The sequence below is a fragment of the Gorilla gorilla genome, chromosome 6 (genome assembly GCF_029281585.2).
Source record: "Gorilla gorilla gorilla isolate KB3781 chromosome 6, NHGRI_mGorGor1-v2.1_pri, whole genome shotgun sequence".
In the NCBI taxonomy this organism is placed as follows: Eukaryota; Metazoa; Chordata; class Mammalia; order Primates; family Hominidae; genus Gorilla; species Gorilla gorilla.
The window spans coordinates 112,371,343-112,392,711 of NC_073230.2; the positions used below are offsets into that span (position 1 = coordinate 112,371,343).

The 21,369-nt window shown below is 39.8% G+C and overlaps 1 protein-coding gene across 3 annotated transcripts in view; it reads right to left on the reverse strand.

The window, feature by feature from the left end:
• The window catches only part of SLC26A5 (solute carrier family 26 member 5), a 75,952-nt gene that overhangs the window by 44,212 nt on the left and 10,371 nt on the right, over positions 1–21,369 (reverse strand). For 2 of the 3 annotated variants that reach the window (XM_055392550.2, XM_063708692.1), the window contains exons 3-4: positions 6,916–7,120; positions 6,291–6,430 (exon numbers count right to left, since the gene is read on the reverse strand). In XM_055392550.2, coding sequence (XP_055248525.1) covers positions 6,291–6,430; positions 6,916–7,067 — 292 coding nt within the window. In that variant the 5' untranslated portion in view covers positions 7,068–7,120. Of the gene's footprint in view, positions 1–6,290; positions 6,431–6,915; positions 7,121–21,369 lie in introns of those variants that run through there. The other variant, XM_063708693.1, reaches the window with a different exon arrangement.

Genomic DNA, 21,369 nt, shown 5'->3' on the forward strand with positions numbered 1-21,369 from the left:
GAGTCACTGTGCCTGGCCAATTTGGCCTTTTTTAGAATGTCACTCAGTTGGGATCATACAGTATTAAGCTACACCAGGCTGACTTCTTTCACTAAGTAATAAGCATTTAAGGTTCCTTCATGTCTTTTCATGGCTTGATAGCTCATTCCTTTTTAATATTGAATATTTCATTGTTTGGATGTACCACAGTTTATCCATTCATCTGCTGAAGGCCATTTTGATTGCTTCCAAGGTTTGGCAATTATGAATAAAGCTGCTATAAACATCCATGTGCAGGTTCACTTGAAAGTTTTTTAAAAACTAGTTTTTAGAGAAGCTGGACTTTTTCATGCAAGAATTAGGCAGCAGTCTTCACAAACTCCAGGGGGTGCTGTTCAGCACTCTTGAGTAGCTTTCTTGTAGTCCTTTCTTACTTGACTACAGGTGGAGGGGAAATGGATAGGGTTTTAACCTCTCCCTGGAAAATTCTCATTCCAAATCAGTCTCCTCGTTCCCTCATATATTCTGTTAAAGTGACACACTCAAGAGAGCCTGGGTCATTCATTCATAGCTTGGGATAGATTGACTGGCATCCCTCTTCAGAATGTGTAGGCAATAAGCCCTTTTTATTCTTCAGCTTTGGGGGCTCAGCCAAATTTCTGGGACAATTAGAAAACTAATTTAATGCACTGTTATGCTGTGGAGAAAACAGCTTTAGCAAAAGAAGAGTTGGGAAAGCATCCTAACTTCATGTATAATAACATGGTCACACGAATGTTGTTAAAAAAATTTATTTCTAGCAAAGAAATGTATGCATACGATTTAAAAAGCCAAGCAGCAAAGGCTTTCTGGAAAAGCCAGCTCTTTTCTGCTCACCCCTCTTCCTCCAGGTTTTGCTCCTCGGAGCTAATCACTTCCAACTCGTTTAGCTGTTTTTCTCTATTTACCTCCGTTTTCCTAAATCAGCATTCTCAAAGGAGAGCGCTCCCCCGCCCCCACTTCTGGCAGGAGACATTTGGGGATGTCTGGAGACATTTTTGATTATCATGATGGGGGTAGGGGGTGGGAGTATTACTGGCATCTAGTGGGTGGCCAGGGGTGCTGCTAAATGCCCTTCACTGCACAAGACAGGCCCCCAACAACAAACAGGGTAAATGGCATCAGGTTGAGAAAACTTGTTCTAAATATGTTTGTATCATGATTTCTCAATTTATCAATTTTAGATGTAAACTTAATTTTCCATTGTGTTTACCTTTCAGCTTTTCATTATGTGACTTTTTTTCTTTCTAGTCTGAGATCCTCTATTTATCCCTGGTATTCTATATTTTACTATGGTGTGCCTTGTTTTATTTTTCATTTATTCTGCTGGGTATTTAATGATTCCTCTCAGTCTGAAAACACATGTATTTCAATCCTGGGGATTACTCTTTGATCATTTCTTCCTTCTGTTTACTCTCTTCTTTCTTTCTGGAAGTCCTATTAGATGTATGATGGGACATCAGGCTTGATCCTCTGGTGTTCTTATGTTTTCTTACTGTCTTTTTCTTCTACTTCCAGGAGATTTCCTCTACTTTATCTTCCAACCCTGACTAAATATTTATTCCAGCTATCATATTTTTAATTTCTATGAGCTCTTTCTTGTTCTCTGAATGCTCTTTTCAAAATAGCATCCTGTTTTTGTTTCATAGATTCAATGTGTTTTTGTATCTCTTTTAGGATACTATAGTTTTAAAGTTTTTTATTTTGCCCTGTTATTTCTGTTCCTTATGAATTCTTTTTTGTGTGATTTGGTCTCTTCCTTGAAGCTTCATGTGTATTGGCTCTTTGTTTACTGATGGGCCTTACTGTGGGACAACTGGGTGGCCAGCCAGCATCTTCACTGGGGGACCCCCACTTGTCACTATAGGTCTTTTATAGGTCACCATCTGCTTTGGGCTATAAGTTTTTTTGCAGGCACTTTGAAGTAAACAAAGTAGAGAAGGGAACAGCCTTTGCTGGCTCACAGTTCAGTGTGCAGACTTTTAGTTAACCTTCCTGACATCTCTTGGTATTTTTATCCTACCATCCACTGCATCGTGTAAATGTGGGGGCCTGAGTGTATTGATGCTACTGATTGCAAAGACTTTGAACCAGTTCCCTTGCTTTTAGCCTTTTGCCTGACTTCCAGCTTTCACAATACTAGGAGCCTCCAATTTCCCAGTGTTTTGTAGTGTACGTACCTACATTTCAGCTTCCTCTACTCTAATAATTCAGCTGCCCCTTGTCCATCTGCTTGCCATATATATATTTTTCCTGTTCCACCGTGTCTCCTCTCTCATTTTCTTCCTCCTTGCTAGTTTATACCATTTCCCCCTCTTTTATTGTCATTTTCGAGGGATTTTTTAAGACAATTAGAGATAAGAGCATACTTTCACTCTGACATGCTTAACACAAAATCTTTTTGGTAATTTATTTACCAATCACAACAAATGTATTTACTTTCTCTTAGATCTCTATCTTTGCTATATTTTGTTTTTCATATTTATCTATCTTCATTAATAATGAGCAGAAAAATACCTTTCCAATGCAAATTTGCTGGTGGGATGATCTGTGCCTCTCAGCAGTGTTCCACCTACTGAATTATTCCATGATTTGAAATAATTTCTTCCTAGGCTGGGCACAGTGGCTCACCCCTGTAATCCCAGCACTTTGGGAGGCTGAGGCGGGTGGATCACGAGGTCAAGAGATCGAGACCATCCTGGCCAACATGGTAAAACCCCGTCTCTACTGAAAATACAAAAATTAGCCGGGCGTGGTGGCATGCACCTGTAGTCCCAGCTACTCGGGAGGCTGAGGCAGGAGAATTGCTTGAATCCGGGAGGCGGAGGTTGCAGTGAGCTGAGATCACGCCACTGCACTCCAGCTTGCCAACAGAGCGAGACTCTGTCTCAAAAAAAAAAAAAAAAAAAAAAAAAAAAAGAAAAGAAAAAAAATAATTTCTTGTTTCTGTAATAATATACACTCCTAGTTTTCCTTTCCAGATACTTTTCTATCTCTTCTGCTGGTTCCTCCTTCTGTATTTGGCCTTTAATGTTGGACACAGCTTGATCTTAGCTGCCTTCTTTTTTCATTCCACATCCTCTCCCTAGGCGCCGTGGTCTATTGCCATGGCTTAAATGCTTTCTATAGGTCTGATTCCACAGTTGATATCTCTAGCCCCTACCTCTCTTTCGGGCTCACCATATATTAAATACAAACATGAAATATCTACTTGTCTATCTCACAAGCATCTCAAATTTACCATAATCAAACTTACTCTTCAATCCTATTCCTGTCATCTTTTTTATTATTTTTTGAGATGGAGTTTTGCTCTTGTCACCCAGGCTGGAGTGCAATGGCATGATCTCAGCTCACTGCAACCTCTGTCTCCCAGGTTCAAGCGATTCTCCTGCCTCAGCCTCCCGAGTAGCTGGGACTACAGGCATGTGCCACTATGCCTGGCTTACTTTGTATTTTTAGTAGATATGGGTTTCACCATGTTGGTCAGTCTTGAACCCCTGACCTCAGGTTATCCACCCGCCTTGGCCTTCCACTGTTGGGATTACAGGCGTGAGCCACCACACCCAGCCCTGTCATCTTTATTATGTCTGCAATTGGCACCTCCATCCCTCAGGTGGTTGAAACAGCAACCTGGAAGTCATTCTTGACCATCCCTCCTCTTCACCATCCCCACACATCCAACCCATCAGCCCAGCTGCCTTAAAGTTGTTGTTGACACACCCTCCTCCTTCTTTCTAAATTAATCCAACAGCCAGTTCTGCTGATCTCACCTACAAAATATATCATATGTCTTTCCAAAGTCTTTCCATTCTTACAGCCACCATTCTAGTTCAAGATGGAAGAAAGTCAGCTGGTTGAAAATAAGTTTGCAGAATGACTGTGAGAATTCAACTAGGCAGAATCCTGAGGAGTTCTTTGAGTGTGAGCTTGCGTGGTTGTCAGCAGTCATTCCTGCAGCTCCGTCAGTCCAGCTTGACTGAATGTCAGTTTGACTTCTGCTTCCTGTTTCGGATACTGGCCCCTTAGCCACTCCTCATCCTGCCCTTGCCCCTGCCTTTGAATCTGTCCCTTTCTCTGTTCTTGGGGTGATGGCACCAAAATGATTGTGGGAATCTGTTCCAAATCTGCTTTAAGATTTTGTATAATAGATTTAATAAATATGGTAAATCAGTCGCTTGGAAAATAAAAAACTCAGCTAACTGATCATTAGGGGATGTGATTTTTTTTCGACAAGGTATTTTTTTGGAAACTGGCTAGAAGGGAATTGATTTTTGGCTAGCTGACCTACAGCTGTTCAAGCCATTATCACCTTTGCCTACCATGAGCTGCTGTCACCTCTACCTGGTCTCCTCACACCCATTCTGGTGCCCCTCCCACTACCCAAATCCATTCCCCCCACAGCAGTCTTCAGTGACCTCTTCCAAAGTGATATGGTTTGGCTGTGTCCCTACCCGAATCTCATCTTGAATTGTAGCTCCCATAATTCCCATGTGTTGTGAGAGGGACCTGATAGGAGGTAATTGAATCATGGGGGCGGGTCTTTCCCATGCTGTCCTCATGATAGTGAATACGTCTCACGAGATCTGATGATTTTACGAAGGGCAGTTCCCCACACAAGCTCTCTCTTGCCTGCCACCATGTAAGATGTGACTTTGCTCGTGTGCCTTATGCCATGATTGTGAGGCCTCCCCAGCCACATGGAACTGTGAGTCTATTAAACCTCTTTTTCTTTATAAGTTACCAAGTCTCAGGTATGTCTTTGTTAGCAGTGTGAGAAGACTTATGCACAAAGAAAACCTAAATAAAAAGTAATGCTGATAGCTTTTCACTGCACTCAGAATGAAACCCAAAATTGGCCTAAGAAGACTCTGCAGGCCTACCTCTGCCCACCTCGCCTGCCACTGCCCCTTGCTCCCTTCACACTGCTAGAACTCTGCTTTTGCATTCATTCTTTGTACCATACCCAATTCTTTTCCTGCTCAGTGCCTTCACACATGCTATTCCTTCTGCCTGAAATGCATTTTCTCTCATTCTTGACCTGAGTCAGGTCTCAGCTCAAACCTCATTTCCTGGATCCACTATTTTTTTTTTTCCAAGAGGGTCTTGCTCTGTTGCCCAGGCTGCAGTCCAGTGGCACGATCTCAGCTCACCGCAACCTCCACCGCCCAGGTTCAAGTGATTATCCTGCCTCAGCCTCCTGAGTAGCTGAGACTACAGGCACATGCCACCATGCCTGGCTAATTTTTATATTTTTTGTAGAGATGGGGTTTCACCATGTTGGCCAGGCTGATCTCGAACTCCTGACCTCAGGTGATCTACCCACCTCAGCCTTCCAAAGTGCTGGGATTACAGGCGTAAGCCACCACAGGCGGCCCTAGATCCACTATTTTTATTTCACAATACCTTATATTTTCCTTCATTTTGCTTATCATTATAATTAAAATTTTTATATGTGCTTTTTTCTGCTTAGCAATCTCATGCCTTGATTGGATGGTTAGTGAGCTCCATGAGGACAGTGAGCCAGATAGGTGCCTAATAGACTTGTACTGTTTAGAATACATGAATAAATTAATGAATAAGTTAATGAATATTAAGTTCTTATATCACATATAAAACCACAGAGTTGCTGCAATATACTACAGGAATTTAGCATATCATGGTCCCTTGCAATTAGAATATGGACTCAGAAGCCACAAACCTTAACAACAACCATAACAACAAAATGTTTCTTGAGTGACTGACTTAGCAAGTGGTAAGATAATGCCCAAGCAGTGTACTGATCTGCAAAATAGTAACACCATTTTCTACTAGTAATATCCCTGGAGCTTTTTTTTTTTTTTTTTTTTTTGAGACAGGGACTCACTCTGTCTCCCAGGCTGGAGTGAAGTAGTATGATCATAGCTCATTACAGCCTTGAACTTTGGGGCTCAAATGATCCTCCTATGTCAGCCTCTCGAGTAGCTGAGACTATAGGCATGCCCAGCTATGTTTTTTGTTTTTGTTTGTTTTTTCTTTGGTAGAGACAGTGTCTCACTTTGTTGCCCAGGCTGGTCTCCAACTCCCAGTTTCAAGTGATCCTCCCACCTTGGCCTTCCAAAGTGCTGAGATTACAGGTTTAAGGATTACATGTTTCTGAAGAATACCTTTAGATAGGTAAAGGTTACTGGAAAGATATGATAAAAATTATGAATTTGCAATCATGATGAAATAAACAGAAGGTCAAGCAATTGTTTGAGGACAGCAAGAGGGGAAAGAAAGAAAGATCTACTGACCTTGAGGAAGCTGAAGCACCCCTGTGCTTATGCCTGAGACCAAGTCACCCAACACATATTCCTTGAATTTGTATGCTGGCAGCCATTTAGTTATGGGTAGGAACATATAAATGATATTTCTTATTTTTTTAGGAGTACATCTGAAAGGACAAAGACAGACAGAGATAAAGTTATAAATGAGAAACATCTCTGTAGAATTCAAACCAAAGCATTTTCCCTTCCTTATTCCCAGGAGCAATCTGGAAAAATTTCCAATTGGTGATTCAAGATGTTGCCAAACAGGGTAGGAGTCAGGGATGGGGATAAAAAGAGAGTGGCTGGAATATTCCTGGGAGACAAAAGGTATTTTGAAGCTGGGTGGAGAATTAGAAAGCGTGTTGGTTATGTTAACATTTACACAGAAAAAAGGCATAGTAGGAATTCAATAAATATGGTGAAATTCATGATGAAGCCTGTGTGCAAATATCTAACACTGACTGAACCTCGTGAACAGCTTTGCAAACCATGATGGCTCAGCATTCATTTTTCTCTCCACTTCACCGAACAGATTTTCTTTACACATTTGACCTTGCGCCTCTCATAACTGAATGATACAATAACAGAAACAGGTTAAAAGGCAACGTACGTGAATGCCTGTTTCAGCTTATCTGCAATGGAATCAGGAACCTTGTCCTTTGTGTGTAGTCTTTCCTGGAGGACCGGATGACTAAAGATAGGCCTTTCCACATAGTACCTCTGGGTTGCTGCAAGGATTTCATTTTCTTCAGCATGATCCATAGTACTCTGAAATTATTCCTTAACAGCCGGAGACGAGCATTTCCTGAGTGTCACTAGGGGAAAAAAGAAAAACTCCATTTTACTTGCCAAAATCCTACTGATGCCTTTTCCTAAGCATCTCTTCTTTGTGGTGTTCCAAGTTCTTCTGAGGCTTTCTTTGGACGCCCCAGAGGACCTAATGTATTGATCTGTATATAGGAGGCAGTAATTAATGAAATCAAAATCAATTAAAAAAATGTGACTTATTCCCTCCCAGAGTAATAAATGGTTAATGTGTGTACTTTTAACAAAAGCTCATATTAAGTGCAATGGCTAAATACTAGTCAGTTCCCTCTAGGTCCACATAAGAGGAATTGCAAATCAGGTCAATTTTGACCAGCTATATGTCAAGGAAACAGAAAAAAAGAGTACGATCAGTCCTTAAATTGACTCAATGTTTCTTAAAGCTATATTAGCCTCATTTCCAATTCTATATTTATGGTTGATTACTCTTTAAATTATTCTATGGTTCAGAGTTTAGGCTTACATGTCTGTTTGAGGGAAGTTGCTGGTGACCTTTGTGAAAGGCAGTAAGAACATCAGCACACTATTCTAATATTGTTTTGAAGTTGATTACATTGTCACGTTTTTGATTATTAGAATGTCTGATAGTTTTTTTCATTGCTACACAGTGATACCACTTATATGAGTAAAAGAATGATTAAAGAATAAAAATACAACATATTTGTGCATATGGAGTTGTGTACAAGAATGTTTTCTGCAGCCTTATAACAGTGAAAAGTACTTGTATGCAGTAAAAAATACATTTTGGTATATTCATAAATTTAATTCTATGTAGTAATTAAAAGAAATGCACTAAATCTATGTGTCATCATCAATAAATCTCAGAGGCAATTTTCAACAAAAATGTGAGGCACAGTTGAATACTGAGAGGATTCAATTATTTAAAGTTTAAAAACATAAAACAATAGTATATGTTGTTACATATATTTGTAGTAAAAGTATAAAACCACTCATGACAACAATACTGAGATCAGGATGGTGTTACCTCTAGAGAGGGAAATGAGACTAAGAAGGGATAGTAAAGGGCTTCTACTAACTGTATCTGCAATGTTTTAGTTTGTAAAAAAAAGAACTGGCACAAAGACAGCAAAATGTGAAGATTTGATGATGCTGCTTAGTAAGTAAACTGGTGCTTGTTACATGATTGTACTTGTCTGTACATTTGAAGTATATACCTCATAATAAAATATTAAATGCACAACAACTAAAGCCAGTATTCCCAACTGAAGGAAGTTAATGGCAGAGCAGGCAGAGGTTAACATGAATGCATGGTTAAGTGCTTGTGTGGTGACTGTGGAATTGTGAGGGCTACTAATGTTGGTCAGTACAACTCCTTCACAGTGAAAACTCAGGTTTTCATCAAAATGAAATCACATTCAAATTGAAATCAAGGCCAGGCATGGTGGCTCACACCTGTAATCCCAGCACTTTGGGAGGCTAAGGTGGGTGGATCACCTGAGGTCAGGAGTTCAAAACCAACCTGGCCAACGTGGAGAAAACCTGCCTCTACTAAAAAAAAAAAAAAATTAGCTGGGAGTGGTGGTGCACACCTGTAATCCCAGATACTTGGGAGGCTGAGACAGGAAAATCACTTGAACCTAGGAGGCAGAGGTTGCAGTGAGCTGAGATTGCACCATTGTACTCCAGCCTGGGCGACAAGAGTGAAACTCTGTCTCAAACGAAACAAAACAAATTGAAATCAGGGTTGTGTATGATCTACCACAAAATATTGTGCAAAATAAATACCTATGTCCAAAGAGGTTGAAAATTCAAGAGCCTATAATAAAAAGAAATTCTGGCAGCAAATGCAACCAAGTACCACCAAGGATGATATTAAAATGTTATGGTTTGACTGTTTTTGTCTCTTTCAAAATTCAAGTTGAAACTTAACCCCCAATACAAGAGTATTACGAGGTGTGGTCCTTAGGAAGTGATTGATCATGTGGGCTCTGGAGCACTCACGAATGGGATTAAGTTATAAAAAGACTTAACAGAGGGAGTTCACCCCCTTTCATCCCTTCTGTCCCTTCTGCCATGTGAGGATACAGTGTTCCTCCTCTCTAGAGGGTGATGCAATAAGACACCATCTTGGAAGCAGAGACACCTGGCCCTTACCAGCTGGTGCGTTGTTCTTGGACCTCCCAGCCTCCAGAACTGTGAGAAATAAATTTCTATTGTTTATAAATTTCTGTCTGTGGTATTTTGTTATAGCAGCTCCTATGAACTAAGAAATGGTAAATCTGGAGAAAGAATTTTGCAGCAGAACCTGAGAAATAAAGATGATATGTTTTTTGTTTCAGACTAGTAAGGTGGGTTGGCCACCTCTCATCTAGCTCTTTAGGGCCACTCTAGGAACTCATCAAAATACAAGAATGACTGGGCTGATGTATGAGCGGAGTTTGACACATCACAAACCCTACCACTGGCTTCCACCTACCCTAACTCCTCCAGATCATTACATGACAGCATTATAAAACCATTTGTAATCCAGGCAACACACCATGCTGCTTTAAGCCTCTGTGCCCATCCAGAGTTTCAATTCATTCTAATAAGAGATGTTGTTTCTTTCCCTTCACTCCTTCCATTTTCCCCACAGCCTAATCATTCTATCTTCCAAACCCTTGTTCTGTCTTCTGCTTCTCTGTGAGGTCTCCCCTCACTTATAATCCTTTATGAAATGGGCCTATGCATGTTACTTGGTGTAAGCTTCCATTCTTCTATTCTAATAGAATCACTGATCTCCTCTTCTAGACTGTAAATTCCTTGAGACAATATCATACTCTGAATTCCCAGGACCTAGTTCAGTACTTGTATCTTAGCAGGTGCTCAGTAACTGGGAGGTGAATGAAATCTTCGAATGGGTATGTTATGATTATTGATAATGCATGCCATGCTTCCTCTCTGTCTTTCATCTTATAGATTATGTCTGCTTTGAACTTTTATTATTTTTTGTAGACATCATCTTCTTAGTCTTTTGTCCTAGTTCAGAAAGGTAATTTCTTCCTACATATGGCCCCTTGAAGAGAAAAGGAACAGGTAGACCTGAGGAAGGTCTAATAAGAATCAGACTCTAGTTTTTCTCCTGTTGCAGAAACTCAGTTTTACCACTGATTTTCCTGTTACCCCACAGGAGTTTGCTCAGCTGTCAATCAGGTGAATTATGATGATCAAGTCTAGGGATGTTTTATCACCTACAAGGCAGTGGTAACAAAATGTGGCCAATCACCACAATGGTCTGGGGAGGGCTTGAATTACTGGGTTCAGGGCCTTAACCTGAACCTACCCAGTTAGGATTTCCACTGGGTGAGGCCTAAACAATGGGTATTCACTACTTGTGGATGTAAGCGTGTGTCTCTTACCCATGTATGTGGCAACCTTCTCTGGAGATTTCAGGGCAACAGAATGGTTTACACTGAAGCATAGCAGAGAAAACACTTAAAACACTAGGTATCTTTATCTTTAGTCTTAAGAGTCCTTTGGCTATCCCCAACATCAGGAATTCCTCGTGACACCCGTGAATCTGAGAGTATAAAGACAAGTGGGTGGTCACTTACCACTCCCTTATTTCTCCTTCTCCCAGAACCTCAAAATTCCTTCTATTTCATTAAGCAGAGCAATTATATTTATGTATTAAAAGTTCCCCAGGACATGCAGTTGATCAGCTAGATAGGTACTTGACATATTGAAAACACTGGCTTTCAACTCTGGCTAAACCTAGAACTTCCTTAGGTACTTTTATAAAACACTAATGCTTAGGCTCCACACCTGACCAACTAGAGCACAGCCTCCAGGAGGCAAGCTTGGGCATTTCTTTATAGCATCCTAAGATGATTTTAATGAGCAGTTCAAGTTGAGAACCACTGGCTTAGAATCTGAGAGAGAGAGAAATACATATGAAAAATACATAAGAAAAATCACAAAGAAATATTTGAAAATGAAAACCAATTATAGATGTTGAAGAAATTAATACTGAATCAGTGACAAGATTAAAGCCTCATAAGATCATTTTTTAAAGTAAACTTTACATTATACATCATATATAGAATATATAATATAAAATAATAAATGTAATTGCCATAAGATGCTTACTGAAAAGTACATGAAATCAGTTTTGAAGAGGATTAAAATATAAGGTCATAATTTAGTAGTAAAAAGAGCTTTTTCAAATTTGCCATTTTCATTTAGGGCATTGGTTCTCAGCCATGGCTGCACATTGGAGTCACCTGGGCAGCTTTAAATACTGATGCCCGAGTCTATTTCCAGGGATTATGATTTAATTGGTCTGCAAAGCAGACAGGGATTGAGAGCTTAAGAAGCTCTCAGGTGATTCTATTGTACAGCTAAGGCTCAAAACCACTGACACAGGAGATGGCAAAACAAACACCCTCACCCACCCATCCATGTACCCAGCACCCAAACAAAAAGAATAAAACTAAATAGGGTGTAAACAAATTCTGTGCAATGCATTATAGCACTATCTTTACTTATGTGTGTCTGCAAAATATTTAATACAAATTACAAAAGAGTACTATTTAGCTTAGGTTTCTCAAGCAAAGTCTTGTTTCTATGCTTATATTCTTACAACAAAAGAGAGTTGTGCGGAGGTGGGCAGTGCAACATCCACTATACTTCAGGCAAATGCAGTCTTAACTGTCACAACCATTTCATTGTGGGTTTCAATTAGGAGCAAATCTCAAACAAATTTAGATCTCAAAACATAAGATGGATTTTCTAAAGCATTAAGATATACACTATCTGTAGGGTTGCCAGAGAAAATATAGAAGGTTCAGTTAAATTTGCATATTAGATAATCAAGAAATAATCTTTTAGTATGTCTCAAATATTGCATGGGATATAATTATATTAAAAAGTATTCTTTGTCTCAACTTTAACTGGTTATCTTGTATTTTTCTTTGCTAAATCTGGCAACCTTAACTCTCTGTAGGTTAGGAAGAGACACAGAGAGGAGACGATTCTCAAATATTTTTGAGATACTGGCACCCTGGCTATAATCTATGTCCTTTTTGAGATAGCTGGTTGGTAGTTCAAGGACATTTCAACTGGGAAAGGAAAGGAGAAGATGTTGTAATGAAAGGCTGTCCTTTTGGGGGACTTTTTATTTGCATCAACAATGATTAAATAATTAAAGCCTCGAAGGCTATCAATAACCATCTTATCAGAGGCAGAGAGGCAAAGTAACCAAGGAACCAACACTAGGAGATCAAATAACCAGACTCTTATATGACAGATAATGAGCTTCCAGTGTGCTGATTGAAATTATAAATCACCAAATTGTAAAAGTACACAAATCCTTACATGAGAAAAGTCACTTACTAAGATCACCTAAAGAGACACATCTTCTGGCAGGTCCTCAAACACAAAATACTAATGACAGCAAAGCAAATTGAACTAGAGCTTCAAGGTCCATTTCGCCACAGGCAGGAAGGGAGGAATTTGAAGGTAACTTAGAACATTTTTCATCATAGATTTTTTTTTTTTTTTGAGACGCAGTCTCACTCTGTTGCCTAGGCTGGAGTGCAGTGGCGTGATCTTGGCTCACTGCAACCTCTGCCTCCCGGGTTCAAACGATTTTCCTGCCTCATCCTCCCGAGTAGCTGGGATTACAGGTGTGCGCCACCACGCCCAACTACTTTTTGTATTTTTTTGGTAGAGATGAGGTTTCCCCTTGTTGGCCAGGCTGTTCTCAAACTCCTGACCCTCAGGTGATTTGCCCACCTTGGCCTCCCAAAGTGCTGGAATTATGGGTGTGAACCACTGTGCCTGGCCTCATCATAGATTTTAAAATCTAAATTTATCGTAACTCCCTCACTTTGTAGATGAGAAAATGGATCCATCTACACTCATTTGGGGGTAAGAGGCTTATCCAAAAATATTTGCAAAACACAAACCCTGCCTCCTATTCAAAGTAGTCTTTAAACGGCATCTCTGATATTTATAAAATATTGCCATGATAAATATTTATAAATAAAAAAATAACAAAATGGTAACAACATTTTAAACTTCAGACTAACAGCCAAAGTCAGCTGCATGCCAATAATGAAGATTCACTGTGGTTTTGTGGTAGATGCTCTGAATTGGAGGTCATGATCAGGGTAGAGCCCTGGTTCTGTACCTTAAGTGTCTCAGTTGTTCTACATTGTTATGGCAGGGTCAACTACACCAGGGTTTTCTATGCCTTGCTGGCATGTCACAATCACCTGAGGAGATTAAAACCACAATTTCCAGGCCTTCTAGAGATTTTTTTTTTTTCTTTTGAGATGGAGTCTCACTCTGTCGCCCAGGCTGGAGTGCAGTGGTGCGATCTTGGCTCACTGCAACCTATGCCTCCTGGGTTCAAGCGATTCTCCTGCCTCAGCTTCCCAAGTAGCTGGGATTACAGGCACCCACCACCATGGCCAGGTAATTTCTGTATTTTTAGTAGAGATGGGGTTTCACCATATTGGCCAGGCTGGTCTCCAACTCTTGACCTCAGGTGATCTGCCCACCTTAGCCTCCAAAAGTGCTGGGATTACAGACATGAGCCACTACGCCTGGCCCCCTCTAGAGATTCTAATTTAATAATTCTAGAATCTGTATTTTTTTAAAGCTCATGGAGTGAGACTGATGCACAACCTATTGGGAAAATAGATTGTGAGCCTCATGAAAGGAGAAACGCAATACTAATTTCTGTACAGTGATTGGTACTTAGGGCTAAAAAATGCTTGCTGAATGAACATATAAAAATAATTTGCCTGAGTCTTAGTTTCCTCATCTTTATTAACTTTTAAACCACTTTATTGAGATATGACTGACATACAAAAAGCTGTATATACTTAGTGTATACAAGTTGATAAGTTTGGAGGAATCTATGCCATAAATATATCCATCACCTCCAAAAGTTTGCTTTTGCTCTTAATTTATTATTATTTTGTGATAAAAACACAAGATCTACCCTGCCAGTACTTTTTTTTTTTTTTTTTGAAACAGAGACCTGCTCTTGTTGCCCAGGCTGTAGTGCAGTGGCACCATCTTGGCTTACTGCAACCTCCACCTCCCAGGTTCAAGCGATTCTCCTGCCTCAGTCTCCTCAGTAGCTGGGACTACAGCTGTGTGCCACTACGCCTGGCTAATTTCTGTATAATATTTTTACTAGAGATGGGGTTTCACCATGTTGGCAAGGCTGGTCTTGAACTCTTGACCTCAAGTGATCCATCTGCCTTGGTCTCCCAAAGTACTGGGATTACAGGTGTAAACCCCTGTGCCCAGCCTGTTAGTGCATTTTTAAGTGTACAGCAGTGGGTGGTTAACTACAGGTACTATGCTGTACTGTAGATCTCTAGGATTTCTTCATCTTGCATAATTTTAACTTGGTTTCCTTTGATTAATTTCTCCCCATTTTTCTCTCCTCCCAGTCCCTGGAAATAACTATACTATTCTCTGCTTCTATGTTTCCTTATATTTAAATGTTTCCAGTGACAACATTCTGGGAACAGTATCTGGCAAGTTTCAAATTGCCAATTAAATCTCTTGGTGCTTAAACTAGCTAGAATGGATTCAGTTGTCTGAAACTAAGAGCCATCATCAGTAAAGTAATGCTTTTCTTTAAGTTTTGAAATCATATTTTTCTCTGTGAACCGGAGGTATCAGCAAAGAGTGAGTAAGGGCATTCATCCATCTACTCAAAATAATTTACACATTTATAACTTTAATAATGCATATATTAACCTTTTAATCTCAAATATGCAAGCACATGCCCAAGCTTACTATATCTTTCACATGACTTCTCTATGGGCCTCAATATAAACAACAAAAATAAATTTTACTATGAATTTTTTCAACATTGCCCTGAGCAACAGGATGTGAACTTTTCTATAATGTACACAGCAAATAGCAAAAGTCTCATGAATTAGAACCCAGAAAAAACATATTTTCACTTATGGCTTTATCAGCCTTTCCTAAAAGGAATTTGAAAAAGCTGTTTTCTATTCTTATTACTTTTTGGACTGTTAGCAATAACCAGAATATATTATCTATCTGTTTTCCCTTATTAACTATCATTGATTAATTATAGTGGCTCAATATGTAGAAAGAGCAAAAGGCCCTAAGACCTATGCAAGCTGGTTTTGAATGTAGACTGTAAGCTCGATGAGGGCAGGACTGTTATTTCTGAGCATCAAGTGCACAGCCTGGCATGCAGCTGGCTATCAGACATTTGTTGGCTGAATGATCTTGAGTGAGTGGCAGGGGCCAATGTTGCCATAGCATGTAGTCTTGTGCTGTGCCCATCCTTTCCCTCTTCTTTTATATTAGGTTGGTGCAAAAGTGATTGTGGTTTTTGCCATTACTTTCAGAGGCAAAAACAATACTTATCCACTCCCCTTAAATTCCTCTGCCAAAGGACTCTTACACGTTAATATCCATAGAGGCAATACCACATGCAGAGCCTAGGGTTCAGGACTGTGTATGAAGGCTGGAAATGGCACTTTTTTTTTTTTTTTGAAATAGAGTTTCACTCTTGTAACCCACCCTAAAGTGCGATGGTGTGATCTCGGCTCACTGCAACCTCTGCCTCCTGGGTTCAAGCAATTCTCCTGCCTCAGCCTCCCAAGTAGCTGGAACTACAGGCACACGCCACCATACCTGGCAAATTTTTTTATTTTTAGTAGAGATGGAGATTTACCATGCTGGCCAGGCTGGTCTCAAACTCCTGACCTCAGGTGAGCCGACCGCCTCGGCCTCCCAAAGTGCTGGGATTACAGGCGTGAGCCAACGCGCCCAGCCAGAACTGGCACTTTAGAGCTTCATGTTTTTTTGCAAGATATACAAGCTTTCTGTACCCTAATTTCCTTACCTGTAAATGGCAGCTGGGAGTACAGGCTATGGAATGACATAGACCTCAATTCAAGTCCTGGTTCTGCCACTATGGTGGGACATCTGGCGAGTTACTTGATCTAAGTAGGGTGACCAAGGCCCTGGCTTCTGCCTGCTGTTCCAGAGAGGATGGCTTTGGAGAGGATACCGGATTTGAAGTGGCTCTCAAATAATGGATAGAAGGCAAAAAGGCAGGCACGTGATTTTGCACAGAGATGTGAAAAGGTAAACGCTAATAAGACTTGTTCATGGAATACCAAAGGTACTGGTAGAAATCGTGCTTTGGGTGGTTACAGGAAATAAAACTGGAGAGGTCAAGTAGGATCAGATCTTTAAAGTCCATGAAAGGCAGGATGCAGGTTCCAATTTGCAGCCATGGGCTCTCGTTATTTGACCATACCCCAGTCCTCCTTTGTCCCATACAGAGCTACTGCTCAAAATCACTCTACCACGGATAAATTATTCCATACCACTAAATAAGTTGAATCCCTTCCAGCACTAATTTGCTGTGACTCCCTAAATTAATAAATAGCAAGATTTATTTTCCAGCCAGAAACGCTTGAAAGATCTTTAACGCTCACAAGATATGCCTTTAGAATTTTCTTTGAGGTAAAAAGCTCAGTAATTCAAAGTGGTGCTTAGGTTTGAATGACAGATACTTCAATAGAAAAGAGTTCTCTAAGCAAAAATGAAAGAAGAAGCTACTGGTTGACTAGTCATTTCTTTTTCCAACATAATATACACATGATAAAATTGCAAGTATTATGAAAGAACTAATAATGAAAAGCAATAGTTTTCCATCCCATTCTCCCCAACTCTAGTTCTATTTCCTGAAGCAGCCATTTTCTTTCTTTTTTTTTCTTTCTGAGACAGGTGTCACTCTGTCACCCAGGCTGGAGTGCAGTGGTGTGATCATGGCTCACTGCAGCCTCAACCTCCTGCACTTGAGCTGTTCTCTTGCCTCAGCCTCTTGAGTAACTGGGATCACAGGCATGTGCCACCACAGCTGGCTAATTTTTAAATTTTTCTTCATAGAGAAAGGGTCTCATTATGGTGCCCAGGCCGATGTTGAACTCATGGGCTCAAGTGATCCTCCCACCTTGGCTTCCCAAAGTGCTGGGATTACAGGTGTGAGCCACTGTAGCCAGCCACCATTTTCTTAAAATCATTTTTGATATTAATTCTTCTGGTGAGTTTATTATTAACTCTAAATCAGCAATTCTCAGAAAGAGAAACTGGTATTTCAGGTGGGATTTGTATGGGATAGTTCTGTGCATTTAGCATCTCTCTTCTTGACATTAAATGCTAGTAGCATTCTCCATCCACAGGATACACTTCCCAATCTTTTCTGGAATCGAGAACTACTGCTCTAAGTAATAAAATTATATGGCTTTTTTTTACTTATCAAGTTTAGACATTATTCACGAATGCTTACCATGAAAAATTAACTTTTTTGAGACAGGGTCTGGCTCTGTCACCCAGGCTGGAGTGCAGTGGCATGAGCTCGGTTCACTGCAACTTCCACTTCCTGGGTTCAATAGATTGTCGTGTCTCAAACTCTTGAGTAGCTAACACTACAGGTGCATGCCACCACACCCATCTAATTTTTGTATTTTTTGTAGAAACGGGGTATCACCATGTTGCCTAGGCTGGTCTCAAACTCCTGAGCTCAAGTGATCCACCCACTTTGGCCTTCCAAAGTGCTGGGACTACAGGCATGAGCCACTACACCCAGCCGAAATATTAACATTTAAGTCTCCTTACTCACTTCTATTTTTGCTAAATTATATTACTATTTTTAATTTCTTTACCTATAAAACCAATATATACTGATTTATTCTCCCTTTTCTCTTTCCTTCTGGAATTTCTATTCGACATTTGTTGGAGCTTCTTGTGTCATTGTGTGCTTTAACCTCTTACATTTTACAGCTTTTTATCTCATTGGGTTGATTACAGATAGTCTTCTCAGATTTAACTTCCAGTTTAATAATCTACTTTTGGCTCTAATACATTAAATAGGACATTAATTTTTAAAAAATATTTAAAGCCTATATTTTTCATTTCTATACTTTTTGAAATCAGCTTGTTCTAATTTCATAGTGTTCCATTTTCCCTTTTGTTTTCAATTCTCTTTATTCTTTCAATAATTTTTAACACACTTGTGATCTTGTTCATCTATTTCCATTGTTTTAAATTCTTGGGGATCTGATTCTTCTGCTTGTTCTGTTTGCTGACACTCCCTTGCAGTGATTTGTAGGTTTTTAAAATTCTGAGTCATATTTAATTGTGGAAGGGGAGGAGTGGTTCTGTGGATGTTCCATGTACGCTTAAGTCGTGATGTGTTTTTAGACACTTACCTGTCTACTCTGCTAGGGTTCTGGTGGTTTTAGTGGGTCCTGGACCTTTTCACTACTGTTGGTGTTTGTTTAATATGGTTTGAGGCTTCTGAACCACAGAGGAAGTATAATTTTGAACCTAATTTCTGAATGAGGCACAGGCCCAGGGTTTTGATTGTTCAAGGGTGACTTTCTTTTTTTAACTTTCACTCAAGGCCTACAAGACTTCCTTGTTTCCCTAAGTAGTGGTTAGAGTTTGCCTAATACTCTATTAATGGACTAGACAGGTCTTTAGAGCTCCAGGCTTATCCAGTGTTTCAGTTCCATGGTCCTGGTCTCCTGTGGGCCTGAAGTCAAATTTTCTTTCCAGGTTTGAAAGATACAACTTCATCATTCAACACTCTAGGGTCTATATTCCACAGAAAAATTCCTATGGCTTGGGCTACATGTCGGACTTCTTATTATTATTGTTCTTTTTTAAACATTTTTCTCCGCCTTCTTCTGACAGTCTTTATTTCAAGGTTATTTGAACATTTGTTATGTTTTATCCTTCATTTTTGTGTGTTTGTCCTGCAGGGAGATCTGAATGAGTCAGCTTCGCCCTCTATGTTGCTAGAAGTCCCGTCATCATCAGCATCATCATTTTTTTTAGGCTAGTCAAGTGAAGCAGTGGGAATGTAGAAGGAACAAAGAAATCAGTAATTGGTTGTGATAAATTAGTTGCAAATACCACTGCACTTGGACCAGGAAGAATTTCCATTATTTCTATAACTATGTGAATATTGTTCACTGCTACTTCTACCTATAAAAGGAAATGTACTTAATTCTTCTTAAAGTCATTCTTCTTGAGCTCACTATCTGCCCTAATTTGTATTAATTTTTTCTTTCTTTCTTTCTTTTTTTTTTTTTTTGAGACAGAGTCTCACTCTGTCACCCAGGCTGGTGTGCAGTGATGTGATCTTGGCTCACTGCAAGCTCTGTCTCCCGAATTCATGCCATTCTCCTGCCTCAGCCTCCTGAGTAGCTGGGACTACAGGTGCCCGCCACCACACCCGGCTAATTTTTTGTATTTTTAGTAGAGACAGGGTTTCACCATGTTAGCCAGGATGGTCTCGATCTCCTGACCTCGTGATCTGCCCATCTCGGCCTCCCAAAGTGTTGGGATTACAGGCGTGAGCCACTGCGCCTGGCCTGTATTAATTTTTTCTAAGCCTGGTGAACATCTGTCAACCTACAGTTTATTTCATTGCAATTGTGGATTAGCTCCACTCTTTCTAATTCCACAGCTTCCTCCTCCTTGCTTTATACCCTCATTTTGCTGCAGCGCATCCTCAGGCAACTGCTTTAGAAAAGGTACTCAGAAGTAAACGGCCTGAGTCTTTGAATGTCTGAAAATGTCTTCATTTCACCCTCACACTTGATAAGTTACTGACAATATGATTCTAAGTTCAAAATCATTTTTCCTTACAAATTTAAAGCCATTGCTCTATTAAAATCCAGTTTCCTCATGAGAAGCCTTATGTCAATCTTAAATGACTTTATTTTTCCTTTCAGAAAGTTTTAGGAATCTCTGTGTATTCTTGACTTGGAAATTTTGTAACAATTGTATCTCTGCATGTTTTTTCATTCACTTGATGGGCCTTTTAACCTCACACTTTTCCTCAACTACAGGAACTTTTTTCCTAGCATTTAATTGTCAATTTCTTACCTTTTATTTTCTTTGTTTTCTATCTCAGAAAACAAAGATTTTCTTACTGGATTGCTTCTGTCTCTCCTCTTTTCTAGCATATTCTTTCTTTCTTCAAAATTTGGTTGTGCATTCCAAGAGATTTATTATTTTTATTTATTTATTTTTTGAGACAAAGTCTTGCTCTATTGCCCAGACTGGAGTGCAGTGGCGCGACCTCGGCTCACTGAAACCTCTGCCTCCTGGGTTCAAGTGATTCTCCTGCCTCAGCCTTCTGAGTAGCTGGGAGTACAGGAGTGCGCCACCACACCCAGCTAATTTTTGTATTTTTAGTAAAGACGGGGTTTCACCGTTTTGGCCATGCTGGTCTCGAACTCCTGACCTCGTGATCTGCCCACCTCAGCCTCCCAAAGTGATGGGATTAAAGGCGTGAGCCACTGCACCCGGCCCATTACAGGAGATATAAAAATCATTATTGTTATTAATATTATTATTTAGGCTAGTCAAGTGAAGCAGTGGAAATGAAGGAACAAAGAAACCAGTAACTGGTTGTGATCAATCAGTTGTAAACACCACTGGACTTGGACCAGGAAGAATTTCCATTACTAGCCTTCTAGTAAATTATTTTTATTTTAGTTATTTAAAAAAATGTTCAACATCTTTTTTATTTTCTGATTGCTCTTTCTGAATAACATCACACTTTTGTTGTATGGAAACAACAACTCTAATCATGCTAAGAGTGCTCAGATTTTTAAAAAAGGCGATTTTCTTTTCCCTGAATGATCTCTCCTCTGGCAATAGTTAATTGTTTATCTTGATGTTTCTTTTTCATGCTTCTTCATATGTCAGGTTATTCTTGGTTATATAATTTCTTTATAAATTAAGGATTTCGTTTGTTTTTCTGGTTGATTTGTGCCACTTTCTTCCACTGTCATGTATATAAGTGTCTCCAGGATAGGACTCTTCCCTGAACGAAATGAACATTAACAGCCTTTGTGTACCGGAGTGGGCTTTGTTGATAGCTAGTTATACTTTGGGGTGAAGAGGCAAGAGCTGGCCTTCTAGCCAGGGCCCACCCTCTTTCTAAATGCCAGAAAGAGAAAAGATTTACTCTATGGTGCCAATACTCTAGAGAAGCCCTACTTCACTATAACTAGTCCATGAAGACTTTCCATTAATCTCGTTGCTCATGCATGCTCTCCATTGCTGCTAACTCCATACAGGGGGTTCTTTCTAGGGGATCACTTGCACTCCGAGGGTGGTCCTTTTTGTACAAATTCTTGGTTCTGTTTAATCAGTAATTTGCTTCCAAGCATTTTCATATCCCATTATCTTCAGAGTTCTT